Below are 15,890 nucleotides of genomic sequence, written 5' to 3'. Positions count from 1 at the left end.
TCTATACATATTTTCTGTAAAACTGTATAATTTTCATACTTTGATCAAATACTATATCATACTGATAAAACGTCTAATAAGGTTAGCATAACATGTATTCCCCTTACCTGGCTATCTAGTTCTAAATACTGCTCATAATTTCATGCATGTAGCATTCATAATTTCCAACTCCCTGAAATAACACCCAATCAAACCACTGAATTTACCGTAATAACTATAATATTCACATTTCCCCAACTCTACATATTCATCATTTCTAAACTATAATTTACCTGAATTCTTGGAAATATACCCGCTGTGGTCCTTAACCCAAACCTGCAGGGTCCCGAAAATCCCCTAATCCTGAAAACACAATACCCAAGTTTTATTCCACAAAACACCACTATATTCCTATACAACACAGAATCTAAACTTTGATAAGCTTGGTAATACTGAAAATGCTCAAATAATCAACTTACCCTGGTTTTGGGACGGTACCCAAGTTGGCCTAACCAACAATCTACTCTAACAGACTTGAAGAGAATCTTCGCAGGAGTAGCGTGGTGGCTTCCGATCATCGAACCGGCGAAGAACGGAGCTGGAATCATAGAGAGAAGGGGAGAGGAATGGGTTTTAGAGAGAGAAGGGGTTTGTGCTTAAATTTCTTGTTGAAAAACCCGAATTGAGCCTTTTTATAAACTGCAAATTCGTCAACAAGACACGTTACCTTATCAACGAGTCCATGAAGGGAGTTTGTCGACGAACACCTCACCCTTGTCAATGAGTTTCAGGCCCTAAAAATAGTCTTCTTAGTAAATTCTCATCGACGAGACACGTGTCCACGTCGACGAGCCCAAGAAGGATGCTCGTCAATGAGCGCCGCCCTGTGTTCGTCAACGAGACCTTGTGAGTCCCTTTTAAATTTCCTTTTCCTCTCTTTTCTTTTATTATTTAATTACTATAATTTCTTTGGGTCTCTACAACCTACACCACTAGATGATCTCTCGGGCTAAGACTCCCTGCATGTTTGCCCTGAGTCTCTAACTCTACCTGAATTGCATGCTCATTGCTGCTATAATTTCCTGACATCTGTTTCTCTGTTTCTTCCTTAGTACACTACAACATAGTTTTCTCAACGAAAATTGCATCCTTACTAGTCACCACCTTGTTTGCCACTAGATCCCATAGTTTGAACCCTTTCACGCCTTTCTGATATCCCAGAAAGATGCACCGTCTAGACTTCGCCTCAATTTTAGATCCCTCCTTACCGAGAATGTGCGCATAAGCTGGACACTCAAATACTCTAAGTCCAGAGTAGTCTTATCTTTTCTCCTGTTCACACCTCCTCAACAACTTTCCCATTCTGTGATGCTTTTAGTGATTTGTTTACCAAGAAACACGTCATATTAACTGCCTTGGCCAAAAAAAAAAATCATGGCAAGCCCAGCTTACAACCTAAGGCTCCGAGCCCTTTCAGCCAGGGTTCGGTTCATCCTCTCCGCCACATCATTTTGCTGCGGTGTTCAGCGCACAATAAAATGCCTCCTTATGCCATTCTACTCGCAGAACTCTCTAAATCCCAAGTTTGTGTACTCAGCTCCATTGTCTGTCTTGAGGAAGTTGATCTTTCTCCTGGTCTGATTTTCCACCTCATCTTTCCACAATTTAAACCTAGCAAACATTTCTGACTTGTGACATATGAAGTGAACCAAGACCTTTCGTGAGTAGTCGTCAATAAAACTCATGAAATACACATGTCCCCCTTGTGATGCCACTCTCACCGGTCCCCAAATGTCCAAATGAATGTAATCCAGTACTCCCTCCATCTTGTGTGTGGTTGTCATGAATTGTACCCGATTCTGCTTCCCAAGCACACGGTGCTTGCATAACTCTAGCTTACATGATTTTACCCCCTTCATAAGATTCCTCTTGTAAAGTTCCTTCATCCCATGCTCACCTATATGCCTTAGACGCATATGCTATAGAAAAGTACTATTAGATTCTGACTTTACTGCTACAGCTCCATCTATAACCATGGTACCTGGCAATGCATATATATTACCCGACTCTCTCTTCCCCTTCATCACAGTCATAACTCCCTTGCTCACCTTCATTACCCCACCTTCGAACTTGTAACTGAACCTATTACAATACAAGGTGACTAACGAAACTAGATTCTTCCTCAACTCTGGTATGTGCCTCACATCACACAACATTCTCACCACCTCATCATACATCCCAATTCTAATATTCCTCATCCCGAACACTTTGCACGCAACATTGTTTCCCATAAAAACGGAACCAGACTTAACTAATCTGTACGTAGTGAACCAATCCTTGTTGGGCGTCATATGATATGAACCCGCCAAATCCAAGAACCAAGAATCTGTGAACTCATCCGACTCAGATGAAATCGAGAGCATATCACTGTCACCGCACCCAAAGTCTCCTTCTTCAACTACATTTGTCATTTTTGACGAATCTTCTTTGCTTTCAGCAACTCCCTTCCTCCTTTTCGGACACTAAGATTTTATATGCCCTCTTATCCTGCACTTAAAAACACTACACGTCCTTCTTCTTCCTGAACTTGGACCCAGCCTTATGGCTGCTCGATCCACCTCGGAAAATGCTCCTCCCATGATCCTAATTTAGCTTCGGCATAAGCCCTTCAGCATGTGAACCCTCATCATTGACTTTCTTCCTTTGGTGGAACCCTAGCAACGCACTCGTGATGTCCTCCAACTCTGGGGTTTCTTTCCCCCAAGTCAGCATCGTAACCAAGTTTTCGTATATAGGAGACATTGGTAGGAAAATTAGTATCATCAATGCTTTATCTTCTTCCTCAAACTTCACATCAACGTGCTTTATATCACTAATGATCTAATTGAAAGTATTGATGTGCTTTGAGTCAGGTCTGACCCCTTCGCCATCTTAAGCCAATATTGTTCATAAGTGACTTGGACATGTACCAGCTTTCTAACTTTAACCAAATCGTAGTCAGCGATTCCTCATCCATGACGTTTTACAGAACATCATCAGCCAGAAAATGCCGAATAGTGGACAATGCATTTGCTTCAAGCTCCTTCCAACATGCTTCGTTCATATCGTTCGGCTTCTTTTGATACAAAGCCTTCACCATCCTTTACTGTACTGGCAAGTCCTTCACCCTTTGTTGCCAAAGTCTGAAATTACCAATTCCATCAAACTTGTTCACATCGAACTTCATCAAAGAGACCCCAGCCATTGTTGAACGAATAGCTCTGATACCATTTGTCGTTCTTCGTCAGGGATACGCAGCGGAAGCACACAATCACTTACGAACGAATCAACAAACACTAATGCAATCACTCAATGATGAAATATACTCAAGAAGCAAATACTCAGTAATGAGAAGAATGAAAACACAACCAAAAGATACAAAATTTACATGATTCGGTAATTTGCCTACGTCCACGAGAGCATTAACTTCGTTTTCACTGTGAATAATGTTAAAGCTTACAATAGGGTTACAAATTATTGATTATATACGAACCCTAAACGTATAGGAACCTTAGATCCTATCTAAACAATCCCTATAGTAATCTCCAGAGGAAATCCCTCTAATTAGCCCAATCTACTAGCCCCTGATTTGAAAATACGTAACTTGCGCCAATTGAAACTGTCGACGATTTGGAGCAGAAAGAAACACCTCTGCAACTTGCCTGAAATCGTCGACGGTTAGAGTCCAAATCGTCAATAGTTATTCTCCTACATGCAAACTCCTCTTATGCTCTTGCTCCTCGCTTCACATAGCTTTCCCCATTGCATGCACTTCTGCTCAAACTATGAGCCACATCCCCAACACTACCGCTACTTATGAGGTCGCATTTAATATTGGTGGGTGTATTTTTTTTTACCTGTTTCGTAGCTCTTTCTCCTTTTATGGTTGAGGCCCGTGCGCAAAATTGGATTCAAAGCCCCTCAAACTCCTATTAATATTTGAGATGACATGGATGATGTTGAGCAATATGAAAAAAATGAGTTAGTTATAATTGAATTTATTGTGTCTGACTATTCTTTTTAACTTGAATTTCTATTGTTATCCCTTTCTAAGAATTTTTTGCCTCTCAAAGTTCAAGGGGACAAGCTCAAATGCTCTATGCTTTTCTTGGCTAAAATCTAGTGTGCGTTTTGGTAAGAGCTATTGGTGTTTATGCCTTCTTTTGTCGGTAAGAATTATTGATGTCTTTCATTATGACTGCTTTCATCATGTTCGTGTCCTTATACAGGGGCAGTCAAGACGAGTGACAGTTTTCTCTTCTCTTTCAGTACGAAGTGTGGATTTCAATGTAATTTTCGATTGGAAGATTGTGTTAGTAATTTTTATTTTTATTTTTTTATGTGGTGTTAACACTTCGATGGAATTTATATATTTTGTTTATAAGACAGAAACGGTGCAGTTGGACTTGGCTTACCCTGTATGTGTGATTGTATTTGTATTGTTATTGGGCATTGGTATTCGTATCTGTAATCTGCAGAGATTTGATGAAATGGAGAGAATGTTTTTGGGCTCTGCTGAAAATATTTGGACTTAGTAGTGTTCATTTGGGACAATTAACTAAAAAGAGATCATGTACTATGAAATTAGTAGACTTATTTTCAGATAGCAGGGTGTTTGGTAAATTTTAGCTAAGCCATTTGGTTTGAGGAATCCGGAAATATTATGTTTAGCTTGAGTTTTCTAGGAAGCTTTTTAGGCGTAACATTAGTAGCCTATTTGTTTATGAACTTGGTACATTTTTTTAATTTTGTTTCTCATTTTTCTTGATAACCAAACATTAAAATTGTGATTTCTTAATATTTTTCAAGTTCTAAATGGAATCTAAATATTTATATTTGAAAATTTATGGAACTCTGAGATTATAGGTGTCTTTCATAAATATAAGATGTGCCAACATATGAGTATTCAATACTTTCTTTTGCTAATCTTGATTTTTCATATAAATCTAACCTTGTAGGAAAAAGAATTATTCTCATCCTTCATTGCTTTTGAATAAAGTTGTCCTTGCTGATTAATCTTTATGTGGTGGATTTGATATATGGCCCAAGTTGTCCACTGAATGTAACAAATATATATGTGCAAATACGCGATAAATATAAGAATTAGAAGTACACTCAACAAAGCACATATATATATATATATATATATATATATATGCGTATGGACATTTTCTTATTTAGACTAATTTATATTGATCATTAAAGTTTAGGATTTTAATGTTGCGCATCTTAGAATTAAATTCTATTAAGGGGTATGAAATAATTATTACGTAGTCAAAATTAATATTATTAATTTAAAAAGTAAGAGGCTATCATCGGGATAGTATTATTATATTTCTTGTTTGTCTATTATGTTTTAATTAGTGGGCGCAACACAATGAGAAAGAGTCCTTTTCTCATCCTACTTTCCACCACTCGCCAAAGTTATAATTTGGGACTACTGTGCAAAAATTGTAACGCCCAACTGTGAGTAGGTAATCATGCAACTAAATTATTATCATTCAGTGGTGAATGTATCAGTTAAATCATGTGTACCAGACCTCATTGATACAGGCACCAATACTTTCTTCCATGCTTATGCAAAATAAAATAAATAAATTATAATGCAACGTATAAATATTTTTCATTTTGTATGAACTTTCTTTAACTGGCTTAGCCAAAATTTTCTGAAATCCAGGGAAAAACCAGTTCAATTATTTTTTTTTAACCAGAACTTAACAATTTAACTAAAATTTGAATTTTTTCCTTGTACCAGGCACAGTTTTGGAGTTTACTCGAGTCAAAGGCTGGTTCAGGTCGGTTCAGTTCTTTTCTAAATTATTGGCCATGCGTAACAAAGTGCAGCTTGTGTGAACTAGGAATCTCGCGCAGCTACGATATTTGCACCAAAACTTTAACGTTGGCACTCACAAATGAATAAGGTACACCAAAACGAAACAAAATATAAGGAAAGGGATGAGGATATGAAAGGGGAGGGGCAAGGCTCGTCTCAAACATCCCCATATCCAATTAACATCTTAAGAAAATAGTAAAGTCGTGCTTTTAAGCATGAATTTCAAGTCAAATTTGTGTGAATTTGGACAAAAATTGATATAATTGTTCATATCTAAACAAATCTAGATCCGAACTCCCAAGTTTCGAAACCCTATGTAAACATTTTCAAATGCCACAAAACTAGCTCTCAATTCATCAACAATTACTTGCAGTCCAATGACGAGATGGCTTGTGAAAAAAATCTTATTCTCTGGTGACTACATCCTATTGTAAAACTACAACGTTTTTCCGTTTGTCCAAGAATCAATCACCTGAAGTAGGAGAGACATCTTGAACTTCCACGTAAAGAGAGGTAATAAGAGGATAAAATAAGAGTACAACAACATGACACTCATGTACAGCTTTCAAAGCTCAACCTTGACCACCAGAAGCATGTCCACGTCCACCACGGCCACCACGCGCCCCTCGACTACGAGCTACCCTTCCACGGCCTCTAGTCAAAGAAATAACTCCATGCTGTCTTAACATAGCCCGCTCCCTAGCTCTTTCTTGTATGTTTATGGTATTTGAGCTGACACTAGCAGGTAACACCTGTTTTTCCTCATCTACCTCCGGAGTGATGCTGGGAGAAGCTTGTTTTGAGCCACCAACTTCGGTGACAGTACTTGCTGAAGTACCACCACGACTACTAGAAACAGGTTCAGGCACCGGTTCAGTTTCCACAGTAACTTGGTCATTACCATCATTTGACTTGTCAGAATCTTCAGCAATCTCTTCCACTACATCACTTCCACGATTCTTCTCTTCATTTAAAACATTGGGAGAAGCAATCTCACCAATTTCCGCAGCTGCACCAGCAGAAATTGCATCATCAGCCTCACCCGGTGAAGCAGGAACTGGCTCATGCTCAACCTGACCTCCCACATTGTCTGCGCTTTCCATTAGGCTACTATCCCCACCCTCAAGATCCGCAATATCTGGGACCAGCTCTCCTTCTTCCCTCTCAGCACCAATTTCCGCTGATTGCTGGATGTCTTGTCCAGCAGGACACTTTGATCCGTCATCAAATGGCACTTCTTCACCTGGCTTATCCAAAAGATCTTCAAACACATTCATATCATTTTGCAAATCAACTTCATCATTGGTATCTAGCTGTAGTGGTTCTTTTGGCTCCTCAGATTGCCCTTGAGTAGCTTCAACCTCATCCTTTTCAGCATCAACAGCTTCCTCATTGGAACCTTGAGGTAAATCAGCTGCAGCATCTACTGTTTCTTCAACAGTAGGAGTTCCAGGAGTTTCCAAATGGGCAGCAAATTGCCCTTCAGCACTCTCTGGTGGTGAATCTGAGCTCCTAGATTTCTTCGACACAGGTTCTGTCAGATCAGTGCTAATTTTCCCCTGAGCAAGTGTCTCTTCTTGCAAATCAGAAGCAGAAGTGGAAGCTTGTCGCTTCCGAATAGGTGGTTGGTTCAATAGAGTCATGTTGCCTTGAGCTTCTGCATCATGTACAGCAAGCTTCGCTGCATTGTTTGATGCATCCATATCTGACATCTCTATATCGCTCTGAGGTTCTTCGAGTATCACAAGACGAGGCCGAACCAACTTTCTTCCTGTTTTACGAGTTTCAACAACAGGTTTCGGAAGAGTGGTTTTCTTTTCTTTTTCTTCTGTTGGCTTCAACGGTGAGTCACTTGCGGCAGCACTTATTGAGGATGTACTTACCGCATGAGCAGGAACTGCAGGCCCTGCAGAGGTAAAACAAGTACTCTTCCCATCAAAATTAGACAAATAAAAAAAATAGGACATGACACAAAAGATAAAAAAACAGAGGCAAATTTATGTAAAAAGGTAAAGGACCTGAAGCAGCAGTGTCAACAACAGAAGTTTCTGCAGGAAGGCTACTGAAAATCGAATGTGCCACCTTTTCAAAATTCTCAACAGCTGAGGCATAGCCAGCAGGAAGATCGTCCAAGGTGGTCTTGGACAGGATTTGAACTGCTGAAATACCCTGGGAAAGAGATGAATGAAAACTCGCATAAGAAACGGATTGCAAAAGTAGTAATTAGAGTTCTAAATGATAAAGAACATAGTGAAATGAATATATCCTATTGAATGGGGCATCAACTATACAATTTTTACGTTAGATTACAGTTTACCTAAAAGCTTAAACTATCAAGTCGTGGCCCAACAATGTATATCAAGCTCTAATGCTCCACCACGCATGCACCCAACAGCAGGTTGAAATATAAACACATGATAAATAACACCCATGATAGGGAAAACAATAATTTTTTGAAACACCATAATAAACACGGGCAACAAGACTAACCCAGGACCTCCTTTGAACCAGCTCTGATACCATGTTAGATTCTATTGGGTTGTGGGCCAGCAATGTATATCAAGCTTTAACACTTTTCAAGAATCCAGAAAATGAATGGACTGAAATGAAACAACCAAGAATCCAGTATTGCATGTTTGATCATATGCTTACATTAAGACAGAACACTTCAAAATCAAGTAGTGTAATTAAACTGTACGAAAATAGAAAATAACAACTGCTTAAATCAGATGAGAAATCCCCTATTTATACCTTTCCCATCATAGTTCACCAAAACTTCTAATTAGCCAATTCCCTCTGACCCTTCACCCTGTATTTGCCACCGTTGAGCCTGACTTCCTTACTTCCTTGATCCATGGTTTTAAATAACAGCCGCAACTGTTACGTAACGGTTTTTTGGGTTCTCAATACCGTTACAAACTGCGAAATTGGTGGGAAGAAAACTCACAGCCATAGCAGCCGTTAAGGACCACAATAGTTGTGTAAATGCTGCTACAACCATTATGTAACCGCTACAGGACTGTCATGGCAAAAAAAAAAATTTATTTTATTTTTTATTTTTTTTCTCACTTTTGTTTTTCCCCCCCTTTCATAAATTATTCTCAATATACTATGTGGCAAAAGGGGGAAAAGATAATAATGAGAATAATAATGAAACAAAATTTACTATTTTTCAAATAGTCACAAGAGATGCATTAATTAACAATTTGAAAATACTAACTTGTTAGGAAAATATTTTATTTTGATAATATTAGCAATTTGATATTTACGTTCTATATTTTTCAACATGAACCTTCTTTTTCTTTTCTAGTTATTTTATATTTTTATTATTCGTATGTCTTATGTGTCTAATAGATTAATGAAGTGTAAAATGTAATTTTTTTTATTAATAAATTTATCACACATAAGAATTTATCATGCATAAGAATAATGAGAAAGTACAAATACGCATACACATAAGTTTTTCTTTTTTTGTCAATGGTGGATTAAAAACAAATGTAAATTTCTTGCCCTTACCAAACAACTTAGTTAAAGTGTTAAACTAAAGGGTTAGACAATTAAAACATGCAAATACACTAAAATGCACAAGGTTGTGCATGCTTGAAAACAATTCATGGCCATTACACCCGCTTCCCATTATGTAACATCCGCTACTCCCGCTTCCCATTAAACCTGTTACCGTTACGTTATGCTACACGCTACCACGATTTAAAACCATGCCTTGATCAGACAATATGAGGCCGAAATCATCCAACAACCTTCGAGTTTCAATGCCTTTCTCAAGAATTTCATCTCAAAAAGGGGAGTAGGCAAAATTTCATCCCTTACTTTTTAACTTCTTTGGGGACTTCCCCTTAAAAGGGAGCTTAGGCGCAATGGTAATGTTGTCGCCATGTGACATGAAGGTCATGGGTTCGAGGCGTGGAAAGAGTCTCTTGCAAAAATGCAAGGTAAGGCTGCGCACTATAGACCCATTGTGGTCTGCCCATTCCCTGGACCCCGCATACGCAGGAGCTTTGTGCACTGGGCTGCCCTTTTGGGGACCTCCTCTTCAAACAGATTAATACCTTCTAAACGTTTTTATGGATAGGGTGGTATGTAAGTTAAATATCTGATACGATCAATGAAAGAATCGGACGAATAACTACACTATTCCCAAATATGGTCCAAATAGACCTTTTTTGCATTTAAAATCATTACTCCCTATTCTGTTCTCATCTGAAACATCTCCCTATATCTTACTTTCTTTTGCTCCAATTTTCCCTCTAATTGATTGGCTCTTCCTATATACTTAATATCCCTCTGGAATCCCTCTTTATAATATTATGTGTTTTCTCACTAGTTGGAATCCCTCTTTATAATTTTATGTGTTTTTTCACCAGAAAACTCATCTTCAATACATACCCTCCCTTCAAGACCTGTCTGCATTTCCATATGATGAGGATATACCTTACCACTCTTCGAATTATTCGAACAGACTACCTTTCCAGCTTGATTTCCCACCGAACCAAAAATTAAATCCTGATTCTTAAAATCAAAAGAATTAAAATTCTTAAAATCAGACTCCCCCCACCCCCCTCCTTTTAAAATCCTAGAGCTCCCCCTGTTGTCATTTCCCTCCAGCCGAGGAGAAACAACATACCTATCAGGCCTTCCTCCTTCCGTCTCATGGACTTTACCTTCATCGGAGCATCCCTCATGATGGCCATCAAAGATGTTATTAGAAGAACAAAATACCGGATCATCTTGTACACCATTCGGAGATGGACACTGTTCGATTTGTCGCTGCTTTGAAGAACGATAACCTCCCATATCCTCCCTAGTCGTAGACGAAGAGACTCCCTGAACACAGGCTCCCTTATGTTCAGGGAACTGTAGAAAGCCTTGGGCCTTCCTGGTTTGGTGGCCTTTCTGCTCTTCTGATGAAGCTTCCCCACTACCCAAGCGCAGTTTTAAATCAAGATCTAAGCATTCTTTCATTCTCGTGCTTGTACTTTAATGCATGTCAGAAGCAACATCTAGTGCTGACTTATGGAAGGTGTAAAGATGCAACAATTTACATTTCCTGAAAATTAGAATGAAATGTTGTCACAGAAGCCAATTAGAATGGTTACCTCTGGAATGTTGCCTTTAGCATGCTTATGCTTGTCAAGTTCATCTGAGATCCTCTTTACAACCTGCTTATGCTTCTCAAAATCATCATACATCTTTGCTTTCTCCTGTTTTCCAAAAATGTAAAACTAAAATGCAGCCACAACATAATCTTGGTAGCAAATACATTCTTTGTCTAATCATACTAGAGAGAGTTTTTAATTTTGATATATAGAAATAGAAATAGAAACAGATGAACTGGAGACATCTCTCATGTCAATGACACCAAAAACACATGTTTTTGCTTTGTAATAAGTATGTAAATTCTAAACTAGTGGAGTAAACAGTGTCTAGCAGAAGGGCTCAAGGCCAGTGCATGGACAGCAATAACTGCTTTATAATCGACTAGTTTGCATAAGTGTGTGTGCATATGAGCTTCATTTCACAATAAATAGCTTCGCAAGCACACCTTACAATGCGTAAACCAAAACTGAATCCGCTTAAACAGCTGATGGCAAAGCGTGAGTCCAAAAATACGCCAGTTTTACAAATAAATGAATAGCTCGGTTCAAGTCAGATACATATTTTATTGGAGAATAAAAGTATAGAACCTGAATTATAGTTGTACTAACCTGAGTTATATTCTTATAAAGATCCGCAATGGTATTCTCAGTCTTTAGACGCTTCACTTTTTCCTTCTGATGGTCATTTTTCTCCTTCCTCAACTCCTCCCTCTGCCTCTCCACAGTTTTCTCCAGAATCTTAGTGAACATAGGAAAGGCGAGAAGTTGGTAAGAATCTGAAAGGCTTCATTTAAAGAAAGGAAATAGAAAAAGAGATAAAAGAAAGCCCATAGACAGAAAAAGTTCTGTGAACCTGAATCCTGGCTTCTTTCTCCTTCTCTTTGTCCTTCATGGCCTGTTCACCAGCAGCATCCTCTATGGACCTTTTTCCTGCAATGCATAAGAATGTAATTGGAAAATATGAATAGCCAGATAATGCTTAATTATACTGGTGAAACAATGGATACCTTGTTTGGAGTCTTCTAATTGTTTGGAGAGACTTAGATTCTCTTTGCTCAGTGCCTCTTTCTCCTTCAACAAAGCCCCCAACTTTTTCTGAAGAAAGATAAATATTGTTAGGGGACTAAATCAGAACGCATGCATCTGAAAACATCCCTCAAATTTAACTCATCAGTATAATTACATCACAATTTTGACTTTACAAAATTTATTAATAGTTGCACAACCTTGAAATTAGTCACCATCTTCTTTTGCTTCTCTACATCTGATTTCAAATTAGCCTATATGCAAACAAAAATCATGAGAAATATCTCATAAAAGCTGTAATAGATATAAACCAAATTTTGTACATTATAGTTTTAAAAGAGAACTATAACAAAAATACCTCAGCTTGCAAACTATCATTTATCCGGTTCTCCCTCGCAGTCAGTTCCAATCTGCTGTTTGCAAGGTCACGTTCCAAATCTGCCATTATAACCTGCTTCTCAGAAACAAGTTTTTTAATTTCCTCGATCTCAGCATCCTTCTCTCGCTGACTTTCCTGGTGAAAAATATACATGAAATGATAGAATAAGCGACAGTAAACCCAATATGGGAGCAATAGACAAAACAAACGAGTAAATGTTAGAGAATTGAATAGCATTACATGTCCCATTGTCCCTTCATTGTGTGTGATAAGGAACTTCAACATCTGATACCATACTAAAAAGTTTAGAAAATAACAGAACCCCAAGGAGTTCAGGCCACCTGAGTTATTGAAAGCCAGTCATGCCAATTATTTCAAGTGCTTTGTGTCTTGTCCACATATCCAAATCCCAAGCAGATTAAATATGTATCCCCTTATGAAGCAGCTTCCGGAGTTCCAAGTTCTCGAATTTCTTTATTCCCACGTTCACTAAGATGGGGGTTTCAACTCCAGATCATTAAAATCCCCACAAAACTTAAAACTCCAGGGAACCTATTAACTCTCTAGAATCATGAAAGAAGGAATAGGTGCATTATGTAACAAAGAGAGCTGACCATGATAAGGGAAAGAGATAAAAAGAATCATCGCCCACCCACACATCCTCGCAAAAACAGATACAAGACCCATCGCCCATTTTATATTTAATGAAAGTACAAAGAAGAAATCTGTAAAATGAATCTCCAAGGACTCTCACAGGTAGCTTTGATACCAATGGTAGAATTCCAGCCATCACCTTGCAAATTTTCTTTTAATCACCTCATGCCAAAGGGAATTAATTTCAAGGAAAACCACCATAAAAACTTACCACTAAAGAAAAATTTCTAGACATCACTAAAACAAGGGCAAGATATAAAGAGGAACAATGGATGGGAAAAACCTTAAGAGTGATATACACGCCTAAGAAAACAGAGTCCCAACCATCATCACATGTAAGTCAAAGGTCAATTCAAACTTCACAACCTACTACAGAGGCAAGCTTTGAAATCTTAATGGAGGAAAAATTAATAGCTATGGTACCACTTTTTCCATGCTAATCTTAAGCCTAGAAACCCTACTAAAAGTCTAAACGAGCATACAAATATTGATCAAAGTTCCCCTATCATCAACCAAGAAAAAAGTACTTGCTAGCAAACTAAATCATAGTTGTCAAGACTCAAAGGTGCAAAGCACCAAGGGCACTTGGAACCTAGGTGTGAGACGGAGGCATGCACCTCATGAAGGAGGCGCATTTTCATTTAAATTCTGTGCAGAGCACCCTATATAATGGATTATTGATTTGCATACACATTAGCAATAATTTTTTACTACAAAAATACCAAAATAATCAATACTAGAACTTAAATGCATAGAAACCATTGATTACAAAGAGCAGTAGAGAAGGCAGCAGAACAAATGGATTGTTGCACAGAGAAAGTAGCAGGTATTCCAAAACTTAAAGGATGGGGATTGTAACATGAGATTGATTCATAAGGTGGCAAGTGGAAGGAGGAAAAAGATTATTATTAAAGAACTAGAGGATGAAGCCTCTAGTACGGCCCCATCTATGTGCGAAGCCTGCATGAAGACTCTGTGTATGGCTCCATCTATCAATCTGCTCAAAACATCTGTGTGCTGAAAATAAATAAGGGGACAGAGGGTCACTGTACCACACTCACCTCGAAGCTGTAAACCATGTATTAGCTTTCACAAGATAATAAAAGAAAAGCAGGCATTAGACAACCAACCCTTATTTCAAAACCTTCATCTACAACCAAACCCCTCCCTATGTTAAACCATTATCTGAAAAACTCCAACAAATTCAATCATATGGCTCTTTCATAATCCAGCTTAAAAACAAACTCTTTACACTTTTTCCTACATGCATCCTAAGCCACCTACTCCACAAAAACATCCAAAATTTACCTACCTGCAACATTATCATTCAACATCAAACTCTAACTGAGTAGAATCATTGCAACAATCTCACATGCACCAGTCACCAGGTTAATAGGTCGAAAGTCCTTCAGCTTAATGAATGTTTCTTCTTGGTACAAAGAAATTCAAGTCAAACTAATGTTCATACCAGTAACCCCGTTAGTATAAAAGTAATGTCGTAAAGTTATGGAGGAGAAGAGGAAAAGAAGAGAAAAAGAAGGAAAAATAGGCAGCAGGTTCCAGGAGCATATGTACAGCTCCAGGTCTGCCATCTTATAAATTATCAACAAAACTAAAAACTTAAGGACAAAAATATCCAAAAAACACAACCTAATTACTAAAATAACATATTCTCTTCTAAAAAGTGAAAGAAAAAAAAAAAAATTTTTTCATCAACTAACTCCTCACCACCTCCCAACAATCTTGGGATTTCACGTTAAAGCCTATTAATCCAGGAATCTTTCTTTCCATCCCAAATTGCACCCCTAATGTCTACAAAAAAGGTTTCTTTAAGCATGTACCTGATCATCTAGGTTGCACACCAATCTAAACTCTCTTTCAAAGTATTACAATAATCTTTCTATGAATAAAATTTTTTGAAACACCATAATTTCCTTGACAATCAAATTAAAATCCCCAACAACTCCCTCTACACTAAGTTCCAATTTCTTGATCCATGCTTTTCCATCTCTTCCCATTAGCCACCAAATGAAAGAAGTTAAAATTACCATCTTCTTCACTAACCTAATTAAATCTAGTTTTTTGTCAGCACCATTTTTCCTTGACAAACTAAATCATCCAGCTCACTCTTAGACAATCCCTTAAAATCGTCACTCTTATCCAAGCATTCAATCATAAGACAAATACTACCCTTCTTGGCTTGAACTTACGTAAAAAAACTCAAAATTCTACCTTTTTCAGTCTTTCAAGGGTTCTTTGAGATGTTTCAAATTCTTCATAAATTTAAAACCTACTAAAATTAGAATAGGTTTTCTGTATTTCTTGAATAAATCAATTGTACAAGCCGATACATTATACTTATAATACAATCGGATATGCTAAAGATGAAAACAATCTCCTAAAATAATCTCTCCTAATAATAGACAATTCTCTACATAAATATCCCCTAAATCGCTCCAAGACACTCGGGATTTCAATACTCCCCCTCAAGTTGGATCATAGATATTGATCATATCCAACTTGCAGATGAAATCATCAAAACTCTGTCGAGCTAACCCTATGGTAAAGATGTCTATTGTTTATTCCTTGGTAGGAACATAAGTCATACAAATGGTTTCTTCTTCAACCTTTTCTTTGATAAAGTGTCGGTCCACTTCTACATGCTTAGTCTTGTCATGTTGAAATGGTTTGGGAGAGATACTGATGATTGTTTTGTTATCATAGTAGAGTTTGATAGGGAATTTCACTGGATCAATAGTTCTTCCAAAAGTTTCCGTAACCATAGTCCTTCACATATCCCTTGTGCAACTGCCCCGAACTCAGCTTGAGCACTACTTCGAGCCACTACATTCTGTTTTTCACTCCT

General features: G+C 37.8%; 1 protein-coding gene across 1 annotated transcript in view; it reads right to left on the bottom strand.

Moving 5' to 3' along the window:
* Positions 1-6,044: 6,044 nt before the first annotated feature.
* Positions 6,045-15,890, bottom strand: part of LOC131151057 (nuclear-pore anchor) — a 138,611-nt gene continuing 128,765 nt past the window's right edge. Inside the window, exons 41-48 of the mRNA XM_058102233.1 lie at positions 12,350-12,505; positions 12,192-12,245; positions 11,973-12,060; positions 11,819-11,895; positions 11,575-11,703; positions 10,966-11,070; positions 7,870-8,020; positions 6,045-7,757 (exon numbers count right to left, since the gene is read on the bottom strand). Of these exons, the coding sequence (XP_057958216.1) occupies positions 6,424-7,757; positions 7,870-8,020; positions 10,966-11,070; positions 11,575-11,703; positions 11,819-11,895; positions 11,973-12,060; positions 12,192-12,245; positions 12,350-12,505 (2,094 nt within the window). The 3' untranslated portion in view covers positions 6,045-6,423. The remainder of the gene's footprint in view (positions 7,758-7,869; positions 8,021-10,965; positions 11,071-11,574; positions 11,704-11,818; positions 11,896-11,972; positions 12,061-12,191; positions 12,246-12,349; positions 12,506-15,890) is intronic.

The sequence above is a fragment of the Malania oleifera genome, chromosome 3 (assembly GCF_029873635.1).
Source record: "Malania oleifera isolate guangnan ecotype guangnan chromosome 3, ASM2987363v1, whole genome shotgun sequence".
Lineage (NCBI taxonomy): Eukaryota > Viridiplantae > Streptophyta > Magnoliopsida > Santalales > Ximeniaceae > Malania > Malania oleifera.
Note: the sequence above shows the minus strand (reverse complement) of the source record. Positions and strands in the feature narration are given on the sequence as shown.